The sequence below is a fragment of the Accipiter gentilis genome, chromosome 17 (genome assembly GCF_929443795.1).
Source record: "Accipiter gentilis chromosome 17, bAccGen1.1, whole genome shotgun sequence".
NCBI lineage: Eukaryota > Metazoa > Chordata > Aves > Accipitriformes > Accipitridae > Astur > Astur gentilis.
Genome location: NC_064896.1, coordinates 29,200,565 through 29,215,471, shown reverse-complemented (window position 1 = coordinate 29,215,471; position 14,907 = coordinate 29,200,565). Strand labels below are relative to the sequence as shown.

Sequence of the window (14,907 nt, the reverse complement as noted above, 5' to 3'; positions counted from 1 at the left end):
GTGCTGGGTGCTGGGGTGCAGTTTTGGGTGCTGGGGTGCAGTTTTGGGTGCTGGGGTGCAGCACGCGGCAGAGGAGGCCGCAGTGGGGCAGGCCGCGGCGGCACAGCACGGCAGAGCAGCGCGTGGGGCAGCGTCGTGGCGAAGGCGCCGCGTGGCGCCGCAGCAGCGAGGCGGCACCGACGCAGCGCCCTGCAGTGATGCCCCGGCGCGAGGCCGCGGCGCGGCACGTGGGCATGGCGCCACGCGGCGTGGAGGGGACGCCGCAGGGCCGTAGCGCGACAACACAACGCAGAGCGTCAGCGCAGCGATGCGGCATTCCGGTGGGATGACGCAGCGCTCCGGCGTGATGATGCAACACAGCGCTCCGGCGTGATGATGCAGCGCTCTGGCACGATGATGCAGCGCTGTAGCGTGGTGACGCAACACAGCGCTCCGGCACGATGATGCAGCGCTGTAGTGTGGTGATGCGACACAGTGGTCCAGCACGATGATGCAGTGCTGTAGTGTGATGACACGATACAGCGCTCTGGCGTGATGATGCAGCGCTGTAGTGTGATGACGCGACACAGCGCTCCGGCACGATGATGCAGCGCTGTGATGACACGATACAGCGCTCCAGCACGATGATGTAGTGCTGTAGCGTGATGATGCACGCTGTAGTGTGATGACACGATACAGCGCTCTGGCGTGATGATGCAGCGCTGTAGTGTGATGACGCGACACAGCGCTCCGGCACGATGATGCAGCGCTGTAGCGTGATGATGCAACACAGCGCTCCAGCGTGATGACGCAGCGCTGTAGCGCAGTGATGTGACACAGCGCTCCGGCACGATGATGCAGCGCTGTAGTGTGGTGATGCGACACAGTGGTCCAGCACGATGATGCAGTGCTGTAGTGTGATGACACGATACAGCGCTCCAGCACGATGATGTAGCGCTGTAGCGTGATGACGCGACACAGCGCTCCGGCACGATGACGCAGCGCCGTAGCGCGATGACGCGACGCAGCGCTGCAGTGACGCAATAAGGCAGGGCAGCGCCGCCGAGGCCGGGACCCGGCCAGGTAGCCCCCGCACTCCCCCTCCCCTCCCCTCCCCGCCCCGCCCGCCGCCATGACGTCACGGCGCGGCGACGCCGTGACGCAGCGCCCTTCCCGCCCAGCACGTCCCGCCGCGCGTGCGCGCGCGGGGCCTGGGCGGCGAAGGGGGGCGGTGGCGAAGGGGGGCGGGGCGAGGCGGGGCGGGGCGGGGCGAGGGGCGTGGCCGTCTGTCCCCGCCCGGCCGCCGTCGTCCCGCTGCCCCCGCCGGCGCGAGCCGCCCGCAGCATGGCGGGAGCCTCCCCCCCCTCCACCCCCCCCCCGCCCCCCGGCGGGCGGCGGCGGCTGCGGGACGACGGGCTGCGGACCGCCACCTCCGGAGAGCAGGTCGGAGCGGGGCCGGGGGGCCACGGGGCTGGCTCCGGAGGGGGCCGGGCTGCTGCGGGGGCCGGGGGGCCGCGGGGCTGGGCTGCGAGGTGCCGGGCTGCCGTGGGGCCGCGGCGTGGGGTGCCAGGCTGCCGTGGGGCCGGGCTGTAGGGTGCCAGGCTCCCGTGGGGCTGGCTCCGAGGGCGCCACGGGGCTGGCTCCGAGGGTGCCGGGCTGCCGTGGGGCCGGGCTGTGGGGTGCCACAGGGCTGGAGTGCCATAGAGCTGGCTCCGAGGGTGCCAGGCTGCCGTGGGGCCGGGCTGTGGGGTGCCAGGCTGCCGTGGGGCCGGGTGATCCCTGCCCCGGTTCCTCCCCACGCAGCTGCTGGCCCCACACCCGCCTGTTGCAGCAGCCCGGGCACCCGGGGTTTCGGGGGGGAGGTGGCTGCCACCCACCAGCCACAGCAGCTCCCGGGGGTGGGGGGGGGGGACGGACACCCACTGGGGGCTGTCGCACGTGTCCCCCAGAGCCAACTTGGGGAGGGCGAAGGGGTCCGGGGGGACAGCTGGACCCCCCTCCCCGCTCCGGCTGAGCCTGATCCAGCCCCGGCGGTGACTCCCCTGGGTGCCAGGACGGGCCCTGACGGGGTGAAAGGCGACATCGGTGTTTCTCAATCTGGGGGCGGGGGGTGTCCCACCCCAAGGCCCCTGAGACACCCCTGCCAAAGCCCAGGATATTTTTTTGGGGGGGGCTGGGAGGATTACCCCGGCTTGGGACGGCACCAGCTTGCAGTGCCGGGGTGCTGCGTGTTGAGCTCAAGTTTAAAACGAGGGGACGTTAACGCTTAACGGCGGTAAACGGTTTACCGGTAACGGTAAACGGTTAACCGGCAATGCCGTCTTGGAGGGAGGCTGGGGTGTTTTTACATGGGGGGGTCCTGGGACGAACCAAACTCTTATCCTTAAAACTGCTGTGTTTGAAAAGCAACGCTGGACGGTGCCCAAACCCTCGCCTAATCCCAGGCGCAAAGCTCCTCGGCAGCTCCTGCTAAGCCGTCCTGCGGGTGGGCAGGACCCTCGAGCGGCTTTCGGTGGCTTTGGTTTTCCCGTAGAAGGCGTCGAGACGGTGCTGCCGGTAACGGGGAGCGGCCATGAGCCAGAAAAAACGCTCTGGGACGGGGCAGGAGCCCTCCCCTGGCCGGGCTGGGAGCCGGGGAGCTCGGGGTGGGACACTCCCTATGTTTGGGAATGGCAGAGCCGCTTTCCAGAACTGACCTTGATCTTTGTTTCCCCCCTCTCCCTCCCACCATGCCTCCATGCTGCGGCCGGCGGCAGACCAAGGTGGAAGACATCGTGCAGGAGATCTTCAACGCCTGCAAGACGAACCATCACGCCTCACAGTAAGTTCTCCTGGCAGCTGCTTCCCGCCAGCTGCCAAAATTCTTGATAACAATAAAAAAATAAATAAAGGCTCCTCCCCGCGTCCCTTCACCAAACCAGCGACTCCGGTGGCTGCTGAGACCCATCACGAGGGACTGGCCGCTCCTGCGGGCTTTGGGGTGGGATCCTGGCACTTCTGCCAGCGGCAAGCCCTGAACACGGTGGTGTCTGCTGGGGGCTCGTGTCCCCCCCCAGCCCCGTCTCAGCCGGGCCGTCCTGGCTGCCGGCGCTTTGCCTGCCGAGCCCTGCCCTGCTTGTCTTCCAGATTTGTCCTGCACCGGGAGAAGCACTTCCATTACCTGAAGAGAGGCCTCCGGCAGCTGACCGAAGCCTACGAGGTACCTGCGATGCCGGCAGTGTTGCCGGCTTTCTGCTCTGCCCTTCGGCTGGGGCAAACCCTTCGCTCCCGGGGCCGCTGCCGGAGTCGTCACCGGGCGTTTGCCGGCCCCAATTCCATCACTGCCAGCCCCGGGGCAGAGGTTCCTAACGTCCCCTTGGGTCACATACGTCCCTGTGGTGATGCTCTGGGGCAGCAGCAGCAGCTTGGGGCGCTGCGGGGGTGTCTCCTGCCTGTACCCTCTGCTGCAAGAGCTCTGCCTGCTCCTGCCTGCGCTCCCAGCTCCCCCACCGCTCCCCGGCCACCCTGACTATCCCCTCTGGTCTCCCCGCAGTGTCTGGACGCCAGCCGGCCCTGGCTCTGCTACTGGATCCTGCACAGCTTGGAGCTTCTGGACGAGCCCATTCCCCAGTCGGTTGCCTCCGAGTAAGTGGCACCGGCGAGAGCCGGAGAGGGGGACGGTAACAGCAGCCTGGGGACCCCCCCGCCGGCCACCCGTGTGATGCTGGAGGTGCCACCTCCCGCTGTCCCCGGGAGCAAAGGAATGCTTTGTCTCTCCCCCGCGGCCGTCAATGCTGCCTATTCTTCCAGCCAGCATCTCGTGACGGATGGAGATAGGGGAGAGAGAGCGAGGGAGAGAGATAACCCTTGGCTTTGATCTCCGTGGGGGGGGGGAACCGGGGTTTAACGGGGCTGGGCTGGCCCCTGTCCCGCTGGCAGCCATGGAGCTCCTGCTGCGGGCAGCGGTGAGGAGGGGTCTCCCTCGCCCAGGTGGGAGATATCAACCCACCGGGTGCCAGTGGTGAGGCTGGAAAGTGCTGAGCCCCCTTTTCCTCACCCCCCCTCATAGCGTCTGCCAGTTCCTGAGCCGCTGCCAGAGCCCCCAGGGTGGCTTTGGGGGGGGCCCCGGCCAGCACCCCCACCTCGCCCCCACCTACGCCGCCGTCAACGCGCTCTGCATCATCGGCACAGAGGAGGCGTTCGGCGTCATCGACAGGTACGGCCGGCGCCTTGAAGGTGTGTGTGGGGGGCTCAGCCAGCCGGCGCGGGGCCGGGGGGAGGCAGGATGCGTGTGTGTGCATGTCCCCCCCAGCTTCTCACAGCTCGCTGGCTCTTGCAGGAAGAAGCTGCTGGAGTACCTGCACTCGCTGAAGCAGCCCGACGGCTCCTTCCTCATGCACGTCGGCGGCGAGGTGGACGTCAGGTGGGCGAGCGCCGCGGGCTGCGGGGGGGGAAAACGGCTGGGTGCCGCGGCGGGGGAGCCGGTGCCACGGCCCTGAGCGCCTGTCTCCCCCAGGAGCGCCTACTGTGCCGCCTCCGTGGCCTCGCTGACCAACATCCTCACTCCGGCGCTCTTTGCCGGGACGGCCGAGTGGATAGCGAGGTGAGAGCCGGCGTACATGGGGGACGGGTGGGAGACAGGGGACGGCCCCGCGCGTCGGCGACGTCCTGACCCCGCCACCTGCGCGCAGGTGCCAGAATTGGGAGGGCGGCATCGGTGGGGTGCCAGGCATGGAGGCCCACGGCGGGTACACCTTCTGCGGTATGGCGGCCTTGGTCATCCTCAAGAAGGAACATCTGCTGAACCTCCGGAGCTTGCTGGTGAGCGGCACCATGCCCGCGGCCCCTTGGCGCTTAGCCGGGACGGGTCACGGCAGGTTGGTGGTGCCGGGGAGGTCCCCGTCCTCACGCTGACACCCGCTCCTGTCCGTCCCCCACAGCGCTGGGTGACCAGCCGGCAGATGTGCTTCGAGGGCGGCTTCCAGGGCCGTTGCAACAAGCTGGTGGACGGCTGCTACTCCTTCTGGCAAGCTGGCCTCCTGCCCCTGCTCCACCGTGCTCTGCACGCCAGGGGTGAGTCGGCTGTGGGTGGCGGAGGGGGGGACGTCCCGGCTTTCTCTGCCCCCAAAACGGCATCTCGGAAGGGAGGAAGGTGTTTTCACGAGGGAACGAAGCACAGAGTAACTCGGGCATCCTCAACATCCGTTCTCAGGGGTGGGCGACTCGTGCTTTCCCACGGGCTTTTTGGCAGCGAGGCTCGACTGTCTGCTGGGCCAGGGCCTTGGTGGTTCCCTGGGATGTGCGGGAAGGCTCCGGGGGGTGTGTGTGGTTCGCTACCTCTCTGGGACCCCCTGGCACCAGCCATTTCACCGGCTTCCCCCTCCAGGCGACACGGCGCTCAGCATGGAACGCTGGATGTTTCACCAGTTGGCGTTGCAGGAATACATCCTCCTGTGCTGCCAGTGCCCGGCTGGGGGGCTGCTCGATAAGCCGGGCAAGTGAGTATCAGCTTGGGGTGGGGGGTTGGGGGCTGCCTGATGCCCCAGCCCCCTGCTCAGCACCCCAGTATCCCCCTCCCCCCAGGTCCCGAGATTTCTACCACACCTGCTACTGCCTGAGCGGGCTGGCCATTGCCCAGCATTTCGGCAGCGGCGACCTCCACCACGAAGTGGTCCTGGGCGGCCCGGAGAACCGCCTGGTAGGTTGCCGGGCATTGCCATGAGCTGCCTGGCCTGTGCCTGTCCTCTGCAACACCAGAAAAAGCAATGAACTCCTCTCTCTCTCTCTCTCTCTCTCACAGCAGGCCACGCACCCCGTCTACAACATCACCCCAGAAAAGGTGGCAAGAGCAGTGATGCACTTCTTGCAGCAGCCTGTGCCCAGCCTGGAGCCAGCGGCCGCTGCCAACTAGGGGCCCCGCTGCCCCCAGACTGTGTGGAGCAGCCCTGCCCGGGGCCGGTGGGGAGCTGCCGTGGCATCTCGGCGTGGACGGGCAGAGCGAGGTCCTCAGGGTGCTAGCAATACCAAAAACCGGCCTGCCCCGTGGCCGTCAGGTCCTGCTGCCACCGGGCCGGGCATCTGGCTGCCCTCCCGGCAGGAGCCAAGCTGGCCAAGGGGGACACGGGACGTGGCAGAGCTTTTGGCATCAATAAACCAGAACCGACACCTGCCGTCTCCTGTGCGCAGGGAGGGCACGGAGCTGCCACCGCCTCCGTGCCCACCAATGGTGACCCTGGGGACGCGGGGCAGGAGGTGACACCGAGCTCCAGCTGTTTCCAGCCCGTGCCGGGAGCTGCCCTGGTGCCTTCCCGCCCCAAAAACACGCAGCTACCACGGGGAAGGATAAAATAAGTTTTTTTTTTTTTTATTATTTATAGTCTTATAGTAAAGGGAAGCCTTAACTTGCAAGACAACTCTGGGCAGTATGTACAACATACCTTAGATCCATGGAATGAATGGCATCGAAATGGGGACAGGGGATGGGGTCACCTACGGGGCAGGGACGGGACACTAGAGTTCAGAAAATGCCACGGAGGTGGGATGGGGCCGGGGGAGGCGTTTTGGAGGGGCGAGGGAGGGAAGGAAGAGGGGGGGCAGGATGCACACGCAGACCACCCAGCCTGGGCCCCCCCTCCGGCTCTGCAGCCCGTGGAGGGAGGGGTGTGGGCGCTGCCCCCCCCGGCTCTCGCAGGCGCTGGGGGCAGGTGGAATTGCACACGCAGAAAATAAATAGCGAGACCCCCAGCGCTTGCCGGGGGGCGGGGGGGGCCAGGTGCAGCTCCCTGCAGGGCCCAGCCTTTTGGGGGGGGCACAGGGAGGCGGGGGGGGGGTGCTGCCCAGCACCTGCACAGCCTCACCCTTCAGCTCAGGACTGCCATGGTCCCCGGGTATAAATAGAAATGCTCATATAAAATCAGAGGGGAGAGGGGCTCGCTAGTTGTGGGAGGGCGGCAGGGACGTCTCCTCGCAGCCCCCGCATCCCCCCCAAGTCTGTCGGGCGGGCGCTGCGAGGCCCTGCCCGGCCGGCTTCTCCCGGGGCCGTTGCGGTTAGAGCGGGGAAAAGGGCCGGGGAGGGCTGGGAAGCTGCAGTCCGAGAGCCTCTACGAGAGAAGGGAGAGAGTCCTTACGCAGCCGGTGGGCGGGCGGGGAGCCGCGGGGGGGCCTAACTGGCCTCCATGCGCAGCTTCTTCCTGCTCTGCGGCTCGTCGGGCTCCGAATCGGAGCTGGAGTCGGAGCCGCCGTCGAAGGCGGAGATGGTGCTGCCCTTGGGGTTGGTGTAGAGGCTGTTGTCCGTCGAGGGGTAGTTAGCCTGCAGCTGGGCGCTCGACCGGGCCTTCTCCAGCGCACGCACTGCAAGGGAGGGCCACCGCGTCACTCCCCCCGGGGGCTCCGGCACGCGTGTCACCCCCCCTCCCCGAGCCCGGCTCCCGTGGGACCCCCTCACCTTGCTGCTCCAGGAGAGCGTTCTGCCGCTTGAGGTCATCGATGTCCTGCTGGTGCGTGTGGTTTTTCCGGCGCATGTACTGGATGTACTCTGTGGCTTTGTCCAGGATTTGGGCCCGGGATGCCTGTTGCAATAGTGAGAAAAGACAGAGGCAAGATAAAGACCTAGCCCGGGTGTGTGGGGGGGGACGGAACCGGCAGGGTTTCATCTGCCCCGTCCCACCCACAGCGCAGCAGAAAGGATTTTGCCGTAGCTCCGCTGTGCTGATGTCACTGGGAAAACCAAAGCCCAACTCTCGTCTTCTCCGGGGACCCAACCGGGGACCCCTGCGGCGGGGCAGCGCCTTGCTGGCAACGGGAGGGCTCATTTCTGGACCCCACTGACGGTGCTTGGCTTGGACCGAGAGCACCAGCCCCAGCCAAAACATCCCCCACTGCGGCATCCCGAAACAAGAAGTCCCTGTTGTGCACGAGGGTGCTGACAGCCCCACCGCCGCCAAGCAAAGCACCACTATCTCCAACGGGCAGAGCTGCCCTGTGGCCGAGCCTGGAAGATCCAGCCGCCCGAGGTGGATTCGCCCCCTCTGTCTTCCCAAAAAACCAGGCGGTGCCGGAGGCTGGGGCTGGGCCGGGGTGCACGATCTGCCCCCAGGAATGCCACTCGGCAGGCCCCGCGGGCAAGGAACCGTGGCTCAGCCCCGCTGACGTGGCTTCTCGTTGGTGCCGTGGAAATCCCTGTCCAGCCTCGGTGCCGTGGGCCCGGATGCCAGGTGGGTGTGTGGCTGGGCTCCCACCACGCTCCATAAACTCACCTTCTCTCCTTGGAGGGAGGGGACGGAGTCCCGCAGGCTGTGGAAGCTGTCCTTGATGTGGTCCCTGCGCTTGCGCTCCAGCGCGTTGTGATGAGCCCGTTTGTCGGCCTGAGAGGGAAAGGAGAGGGGAGCCTGAGGGGGTGGCACCACGGGGGAAACCGCGACCTGCTCCCCTCTCCCATGGGTGCTGCAGGACAGCCCACCGGGTCCCAGAAGTCAACGTGAAAAAGCCTCGTTAGCGTTTCGGCAGCCGCCCCGCTTCGCCTGGTGGAGAGGCCAGGGCAGGAGAAGCCGGGCTGCCGACCTTCACCCAAAAAAAAATCCCTCGCTGGCAGCTTCGGATGAGGTGCCCGGAGCCGGTGCGGGAGCTCGGCCGAACCCCCGAGCCCTCCTCGGCCGGGCGGCATGGCGGCCGCGACACCTCCGGCGCAGGGCGAGGGCGTGGGAGGAGGTGGCTCCCGTTGCTTTCGGTTTCCCCCCTCCCCGGCCCGTCGGAGCCCGTGGGCAGTTTCCTGCTGCCGGGGCAGCCCTGAGCACCCACCGGGAGGGGCGTGGGGGGACACACGACACAGAGCTGGGGAGCAGAGTGGGGGACAGCACAGCCCCAAGGGCCAGGAGCACCTCGCGACTCTGTCCTGCACCCCCTGAGACATGCCCCCCCCCCCCCCAAAACAACCAGACACAGGCCCCCCTATCTGCTCTCTGCCAAGAGGCACAACCCAATGCATCCCCCGCAAAAGCACAACCCCCAGTGTCATACACCCCCAAAATTCGGGCCCACACACCCCCCCGCCAGAGACAGCCTCCCCAGAGAGACAGCTCCAGATGCCCCCAAAAGACACGACCCCCACATCTCCTCCCCCAAGAGATGCAGCCCCACACATTACACCCCCCCAAGAGAGACACCCCCACTTCCCCCCCAAAAGCACCAGCCCCACACTCCCCCTCCCCCGAAGAGCCCCAGCCCCACAGATCCCCCCCCCAAACACACGCCCCTCGAGAGACCCCAGCCTCATATATTACACCCCAAACCCACCACCCCACATCCCACAGCCCCCCCAAACACCTCCCCAAGAGACATAAGCCCCATATCACCCCCCCCAAACCTCTGACTCCATGCCCCCCACCCCCAAGGTATTCCCCCCCACTTAAGATACACAGCCCCACACCTGCGTCCCTCTCCCAAGCCCCAGCCCCCCAGATTTCCCCCCCTCCGAGAGACCCAAGCCCCACAAGTCCTCCCCCAACCCCCCCCCAGCCCCCCAGTTCCCCCCCCACCCCCAGTGAGCCCCAGCCCCACAAACGTCCCCTCCCCAGGCCCCAGCCCCACAGGACACCCCCAAAAACCACACATCCCCCTCAAGTGACGCAGCCCCACAAGTCGTGTCCCCCCCCCCCCCCCCCCGCCCCTCCTTCCCTGCCCCCCTCGCCCCCACGTGCTCCCGGTACCGGGGGGGCGGCAGGGACGTACCGCGGACTGAAACCTCGGCTGCTCCTCCTGAGGGGACCGGACCGGCGGGGAGGAGGAGGAAGAGGAAGAGGAAAAGGAAGGAGGGGGGGGACGGGGGACGGGACACCGGGAAACGGGGCCGTGATGGAAGGGAAGAGAGAAACCAAACGTTACCCACCCCCCCCCCGCCGCTCCGCCACAGCTACCCCGTCCCCGACGGGTACCGGGGGAGGGGGAGCGTCGTTGGGAGGTGTGAGGGGGGGTGTGTGGGGGGTGTCCCGGTAACGGGGACCGACTCACGTCGCTCTCCACCTCGATGTCATCGTTGTCGCTCATCGCTACCGGCCGGGGGGGAGCCGCGGGCCGCGCCGCCGCCACAACAACAGCCGGCAGCGCGCAGGCGCCGCCGCACGTGACCGCCCCTCCGCCAACCGCTCGCCCCTCCCTCCCTGCTTCGAGGGGAATTGTGGGTAAGGGAGTCCGCCGGAGGAGGAGGAGCAATGAGTTGGCGCAGGGCGGGGGACTACAGCTCCCGGCGTGCACCGCGCGGGAGCGCGGTGTACGCCGGGAGCTGTAGTCCCGCTTCCCCCCCCCCCCCCCCCCCCAGCCCAGGGTGTCCCCCAGTGCTCGCTTCCCCTCATGGAGGGCGGCGAAGCTGCGACGACGCGAAGGCGGAGTACGGCGGCAGCGGGCGCGGAGGCGGCGGGCGGAAGAGCTTTTATTGAGCCATAAAGGTGCAAAGGGGAACCGGACCGGCTTGGATGTGGTACCTCAGGGGGTGGCGGGGGGGGGCTGTGGGCCTGCCTGGGGGGCTGCGGGCCTGGCCTGGGGGTTGCAGGCCCGGCCTGGGGGGGCTGTGGGTCTGGCCTGAGGGCCTGCAGGCCTGCCTAGGGGCTGAGGGTCTGCCTAGGGGGCCTGCAAGCCTGGCCAGAGGGTCTGTGGGTCTGGCCTGGGGGGGCTGCGGGTCTGGCCTGGTGGTCTGAGGGTCTGCCTGGGGGGGCTGTAAGCCTAGCCTGAGGAGAGCCTGTGGAAGTTTGGGCCCGCTCGGGGGGTTTGGGCAGCTTCAGGGAGGGCTGTGGACCCTCCCTTCAGTTTCAGAGAGGCGGCTTGGGGGCAGCACCATGGCGGTGGGGCAGGACAGGCTGTCTCTAACCCAGCTGGTCCCCATCATCTTTTGGCAGTTCGTCCCCTCTGGTGGCTTCTGTTGGGTGTTCGTCATTGTTGTCCTTGCCACCGTCACCCTCCGAGCCGGTCTCGTCGGAATCGTCCTCCTCCAAGTAACGGTAGCCATGCATCTTGTGGCGTGGGCGGGGGATGCGGGGCAGGCGGTATGCCACGTGCTGTGCCACCTTGTGCTCCATCCAGAGGTAGGCCCCCACCGCCACCGCCAGCGTCAGCAGCATGATGGAAAGCTTGGCCTGCAGGAGGGCAAAGCAGGGGATTAGCGTGGCACTGCACCCCCCTGAGCCTGGCAGGCACCGGAGGTGGCACCCAGCCACGCTTACCTTCATGGGCAGCCCCGACCACAGGTAGACGGTGAAGATCGCCAGAGCTTGCCACCAGTGGTAGATGGTGAAGACGAAGTCTTGGCGCTCCTTGTCCTCGTACAGCACGCCCAGGAGGACTGCGCCAGAGGAGACCAGCTGTCAGCATCCCCCTCCTGTTCTGGTGTCCCGTCTCGGGGCACTGTTAGCAGGATCCAGCCGCAGTAGGCCTGTCCCGCTCCCTGTCAGCAAGTCCAAGGAGCTGGGGACCAGCAGGTTGCGGTGCCGGGGGATACAAGGAGAGGATGCGTTGGGGAGCTGGGGACAACCTGGCAGTGCCAGAGGACAAGAGAGGCTGTGTCGGAGACCTTCCGGTACTCACTGCTAATGCCAGTCTTGTTGAGGGCGCTCCCCATGCCCCAGAGCACGGCTATGGAGTAGAGCAGAGGTGCCTGGACCAGGTGCCGGGGCTCGGGTGCCCAGCAGAAGAGAGTCACCAGGAGGGCAGCGTGAATGAGGGCTCCGGCCAGCAGCGGGATCTGCCGCCTCAGGCGCAGCATGCAGAGTGCCAGGCTGGAGCAAGCCGAGGCAGAGAAGCCGTAGGCCATGAGAAGGTACGCCAGATTCTCCAGCCCCAGGGCACACACGCCGTAGTTCTGCAGCGAGGACAGGCTCAGCGTCACCCGGCTGGGCTGTCCCCACTCTGTCACCCCCCTCCCCGCCCCGTCCCCAGGCTCTACCAAGGAGAAGCCGGTGCAGATGAAGAGCACCTCGAAGCCGCTGTAGATAAACAAGGGGAAGAGGTGGCGCAGGCGGTAGTCCCGCATGTGCTTGAAGGGCAGCTGGAAGATGTTCCCCCAGCCGATGCTGCGCAGGTCGATCTCTTCCGTGGGCCGATATGCTGAGCCGCAGAGCACCAGGACCTGCCGCGCAACCGTGGGTGAGGCACTGCCGGCGTTCCGTCCCATCCCCTGCCCACCCTGGCACTCACCACCAGCATGGCGAGGAAGGCGGCTGCCATCAGGGCACTCTCCACAATGATGAGGTTGATGCTGCGGGGCAGGCTCTGCAGCACCGTCTTGTTGAAGCCGGGCAGCGTGCCGTGGCTCAGGGTCCCTACCGGGGAGGGTGGCACACATGCCACAGCTCAGCCCCAACCGGGATGGTCCCCATGCCACCGCGTCATGCCACACCACACACCACCGTGCCATCCCGCGCCCGTGCGCTCACCGCAGTGCTTGACTCCGAAGAGTGTGTGGTTGAGCTGGTAGAGGTAATTGTTGAGGAAGAAGAGCATGGGCATCTGAGCGCAGACGAAGCTTAGCTGCAAGACATAGAGGGGGGGATGCTCAGTGCTGGGCTGCCTGGCGTGGCCCCCTGCCCACGCCACGCGCCTTGCTGGCACTCACATGGAAGCAGGTGTAGAAGACGGTCTGGAAGATGATGATGTAGGTGTTGCAGGCACCCCGTGGCGCCCGCTGCTGCTCTTGCACGTGCTCCTCCTTGTAGTTGACGTACTCGTAGTACTTCTGGGCCATCCTGCAAGGCACGGTGGGTCAGCTGGTGCTCCCTGGTCCCCCTACCCACCCTGTCCCCCCCCACCGCTGCCTACCGTGTGATGTAGTTGCCCATGGAAGCCCAGAGAGGAACGATGGCGACCCCAATGGCCACAGCGGAGGGCACCAGCGTGTAGTAGCGCTCCCAATAGTTGCTGGAGACGAAGAGGGCGTAGATGCCCACTGCCAGAAACATGGCCCACTTGGTGCCGAAAAACCTGCCGGGGCGAGGAGGGAGAAGCGTGGGCCCCCGTGCCGGTGTGCCGGTGGGGAGCGTGGGCGGCACCGTACCTGATGAGGATGGGTGTGTAGAGCAGCGCTGCGACAGGGGTGATGTTGATGCCCATCAGCACCTTGCGGTCAATGTCCTCCAGTTGTATGTTGCTGTACTTCACCTCCCGGTAAGTCTCATCATAGTGCAGGATCAGCTGCATTTGCAGGAGGCCTGGGGGGGGGGGGTTCCAGCAGCCGTCACCCCCTGCCCTGAGCCCCCTACACCGCAGTGGGGGGGTCCCCAGAAGAGAGGGGCAAGGCCATACCCAGGTAGACACCGTAGGTGAGCGTGCCGGCCAGGCTAGCGGCCAGCACGTTCTTGACGACGCCGAGGCGCTTGCGGCGATAGTACTTCTGCTCCTCCTCTTCCTCGTTGTAGTCGGGGTGAGCACCCACAAAATCGTCCAGCTGCGGGTTACCCCAGCCGTCAGCCCTGGGGACGGCCACCGCGGGCCCGGCCTCCCATGGGTCCCCCCCTCGGCCTCACCTGCGTCTCCGTCCCCTCGGCGCTCAACCCATCACCCGCCACCATCTTGGCCGCATCCTGGTAGCGGCTGGGGTCTTTCTCCATCGCCGCCTCTGGGCAGGGGGGGGCCTGGATGGTGTCAGGGCTGGGGTGGGGAACACACTATTGGCACCCCTAAACCCTCTACCCACGTGTCTCGTACGCCCACAGCTGCACCCATGGGCTCAGCACCCCCAGCCCCCGCACCTCGCACCCTCGTACCCTGCACCCCTACACCGTGCACCCACGTGCTTTGCACCCCTGCGCCCAGCACCCCCACACTGGTCCCCAGCCCCCTGCTCCCCAGTACCGGAGCCGTGCGGGCCGGCCCGGCGGGGGGGGGGGGCGGAGCGGGCTGTGCTTCCTCTTTCGGACTGGGACGGGGCGGGCAGGACCGGGGGGGGGGGGTTTAAAGGGGCCGCTCCGGCACCCCCAACCCCCCTCCCCGGGTCCTGCACACCCCCCACCGTGTCCCGCACCCCTCGTGTCCCGCAGCCCCCCCGGGTCCGGGTCCCGGTCCCGGTCCGCCTGCGCTGCCGCCGCCTCCAGCCCGTACTCCCCCACCCTGCGCCTATCCTCAGCATCCTGAGTGCCCCCCCGTACAGCACCCATCCCACCCCAACCTGCACAGCACCCTGACACCCCCCCACACACTTCACAGCACCCATTGCACACCCCCTCACACGGCACTCTGACACCCCTCCCCTGCACAGCACCCATTGCACCCCCCCTCGCACAGCACCCACCCCAACCCACACGGCCCCCGTTCCGCTCCCTGCACAGCACCCTGCTCCCCAGCACCCCTGTGTCCCCCCCCCCACCCCCTCAGCACCCCCACCGGGCCCTGGTGTGGGTGCTGCCAGCTCGGGGTGGCCCGTGGCACTGGGTGCCTGTCCCGCTCTGGGCCCTGCCGCTCTCGCTTCCCTTTCCCAGCCCTGGGTGATGTGGCAGGGTGCCCTGGGTGGGGGGACACCTCGTTTTGGGGGTGTGAGGCTGGTTTGGGGGGTTGGCGGGGCATACGCTTGTCCTCGTGTCACCCAAAACCCAGGGCTGGGAGGGCATCCGGGCACGTGGCGATGGCGGGGTGCCCATGGCCGTGCAGTGCCGGTGCCCCGGGGCAGGGTGGGGAGATCTCTGGGCAGGGCCGAGGGTAAAATCTCCGTCACCGGGAGCCCGGGCAGGATCCGGCCCAGCCGGTAGCGGGGGATTCTTGAGATGCGGTGAAGGAGCAGCCAGCACCACGTGGGAGGGCGATGAGGTTGTGGCTCCCATGGGACTAGGGGGACATGGCGGGGGACAGCCCTGGGAAGGGCCACAGCAGTGGTGCAGGATGCGGCCCTGGGAGCAACACCTGCCCTGAGGTCCCCTTCGTCCTGGGCAAGAGGAGCCACCCCGGGGTGTGGGGGGAAAGGACCCTTCCCAGGGG

The 14,907-nt window shown here is 67.2% G+C and overlaps 3 protein-coding genes across 10 annotated transcripts; 1 reads left to right on the top strand and 2 right to left on the bottom strand.

Moving 5' to 3' along the window:
- Window positions 1-1,252: 1,252 nt before the first annotated feature.
- Window positions 1,253-6,123, top strand: FNTB (farnesyltransferase, CAAX box, beta). Of its 2 annotated transcripts, none has more exons than XM_049820366.1 (12): window positions 1,253-1,422; window positions 2,736-2,800; window positions 3,106-3,178; window positions 3,512-3,603; window positions 4,028-4,174; window positions 4,298-4,381; window positions 4,475-4,561; window positions 4,650-4,779; window positions 4,899-5,031; window positions 5,345-5,456; window positions 5,542-5,656; window positions 5,762-6,123. In XM_049820366.1, the coding sequence occupies exons 1-12, from the start codon at window positions 1,324-1,326 to the stop codon at window positions 5,867-5,869; spliced, it is 1,245 nt and encodes a 414-aa protein (XP_049676323.1). In that variant the 5' UTR covers window positions 1,253-1,323; the 3' UTR covers window positions 5,870-6,123. The 2 variants fall into 2 exon arrangements, with proteins under 2 accessions (XP_049676323.1, XP_049676322.1); XM_049820365.1 differs by having other exon boundaries at window positions 1,254-1,422; window positions 5,759-6,123.
- Window positions 6,124-6,217: 94 nt separating this feature from the next.
- Window positions 6,218-10,098, bottom strand: MAX (MYC associated factor X). Of its 4 annotated transcripts, none has more exons than XM_049820402.1 (5): window positions 9,964-10,014; window positions 9,685-9,711; window positions 8,215-8,321; window positions 7,403-7,533; window positions 6,219-7,308 (listed from the first exon to the last, which is right to left on the bottom strand). In XM_049820402.1, exons 1-5 carry the CDS (start codon window positions 9,997-9,999, stop codon window positions 7,121-7,123), a joined length of 489 nt encoding a protein of 162 aa, XP_049676359.1. In that variant the 5' UTR covers window positions 10,000-10,014; the 3' UTR covers window positions 6,219-7,120. The 4 variants fall into 4 exon arrangements, with proteins under 4 accessions (XP_049676357.1, XP_049676359.1, XP_049676358.1 ...); XM_049820399.1 differs by having other exon boundaries at window positions 6,226-7,308; window positions 7,403-7,526; window positions 8,214-8,321; window positions 9,964-10,093; XM_049820400.1 differs by lacking the exon at window positions 9,685-9,711 and having other exon boundaries at window positions 6,218-7,308; window positions 9,964-10,098.
- Window positions 10,099-10,415: 317 nt separating this feature from the next.
- UNC93B1 (unc-93 homolog B1, TLR signaling regulator) lies at window positions 10,416-14,406 on the bottom strand. Of its 4 annotated transcripts, none has more exons than XM_049820342.1 (12): window positions 14,320-14,406; window positions 13,464-13,587; window positions 13,243-13,384; window positions 12,995-13,148; window positions 12,760-12,921; window positions 12,557-12,686; window positions 12,378-12,471; window positions 12,139-12,263; window positions 11,888-12,070; window positions 11,530-11,803; window positions 11,169-11,287; window positions 10,416-11,081 (listed from the first exon to the last, which is right to left on the bottom strand). In XM_049820342.1, the coding sequence occupies exons 2-12, from the start codon at window positions 13,545-13,547 to the stop codon at window positions 10,812-10,814; spliced, it is 1,737 nt and encodes a 578-aa protein (XP_049676299.1). In that variant the 5' UTR covers window positions 13,548-13,587; window positions 14,320-14,406; the 3' UTR covers window positions 10,416-10,811. The 4 variants fall into 4 exon arrangements, with proteins under 4 accessions (XP_049676299.1, XP_049676300.1, XP_049676297.1 ...); XM_049820343.1 differs by lacking the exon at window positions 14,320-14,406 and adding an exon at window positions 13,792-13,814; XM_049820340.1 differs by lacking the exon at window positions 14,320-14,406 and having other exon boundaries at window positions 13,464-13,771.
- Window positions 14,407-14,907: the final 501 nt, after the last annotated feature.

What these genes read in the sequence shown, in the direction of transcription:
- MAX (XM_049820402.1), bottom strand. Translation starts at nt 9,999, where the DNA reads ATGAGCGACAACGATGACATCGAGGTGGAGAGCGAC. An exon ending in CCCTCCCTCCAAGGAGAGAA is followed by an intron (nt 7,534 to 8,214) that starts GGTGAGTTTATG and finishes TTTCTCACTATT; the next exon opens with GCAACAGGCATCCCGGGCCC. An exon ending in CGCTCTCCTGGAGCAGCAAG is followed by an intron (nt 7,309 to 7,402) that starts GTGAGGGGGTCC and finishes CCTCCCTTGCAG; the next exon opens with TGCGTGCGCTGGAGAAGGCC.
- UNC93B1 (XM_049820342.1), bottom strand. Translation starts at nt 13,547, where the DNA reads ATGGAGAAAGACCCCAGCCGCTACCAGGATGCGGCCAAGATGGTGGCG. An exon ending in TACACACCCATCCTCATCAG is followed by an intron (nt 12,922 to 12,994) that starts GTACGGTGCCGC and finishes TCGCCCCGGCAG; the next exon opens with GTTTTTCGGCACCAAGTGGG. An exon ending in CTTCGGAGTCAAGCACTGCG is followed by an intron (nt 12,264 to 12,377) that starts GTGAGCGCACGG and finishes CCTCCCCGGTAG; the next exon opens with GGACCCTGAGCCACGGCACG.
- FNTB (XM_049820365.1), top strand. Translation starts at nt 1,324, where the DNA reads ATGGCGGGAGCCTCCCCCCCCTCCACCCCCCCCCCGCCCCCCGGCGGG. An exon ending in GCGTTCGGCGTCATCGACAG is followed by an intron (nt 4,175 to 4,297) that starts GTACGGCCGGCG and finishes TGGCTCTTGCAG; the next exon opens with GAAGAAGCTGCTGGAGTACC. An exon ending in ACGGCCGAGTGGATAGCGAG is followed by an intron (nt 4,562 to 4,649) that starts GTGAGAGCCGGC and finishes ACCTGCGCGCAG; the next exon opens with GTGCCAGAATTGGGAGGGCG.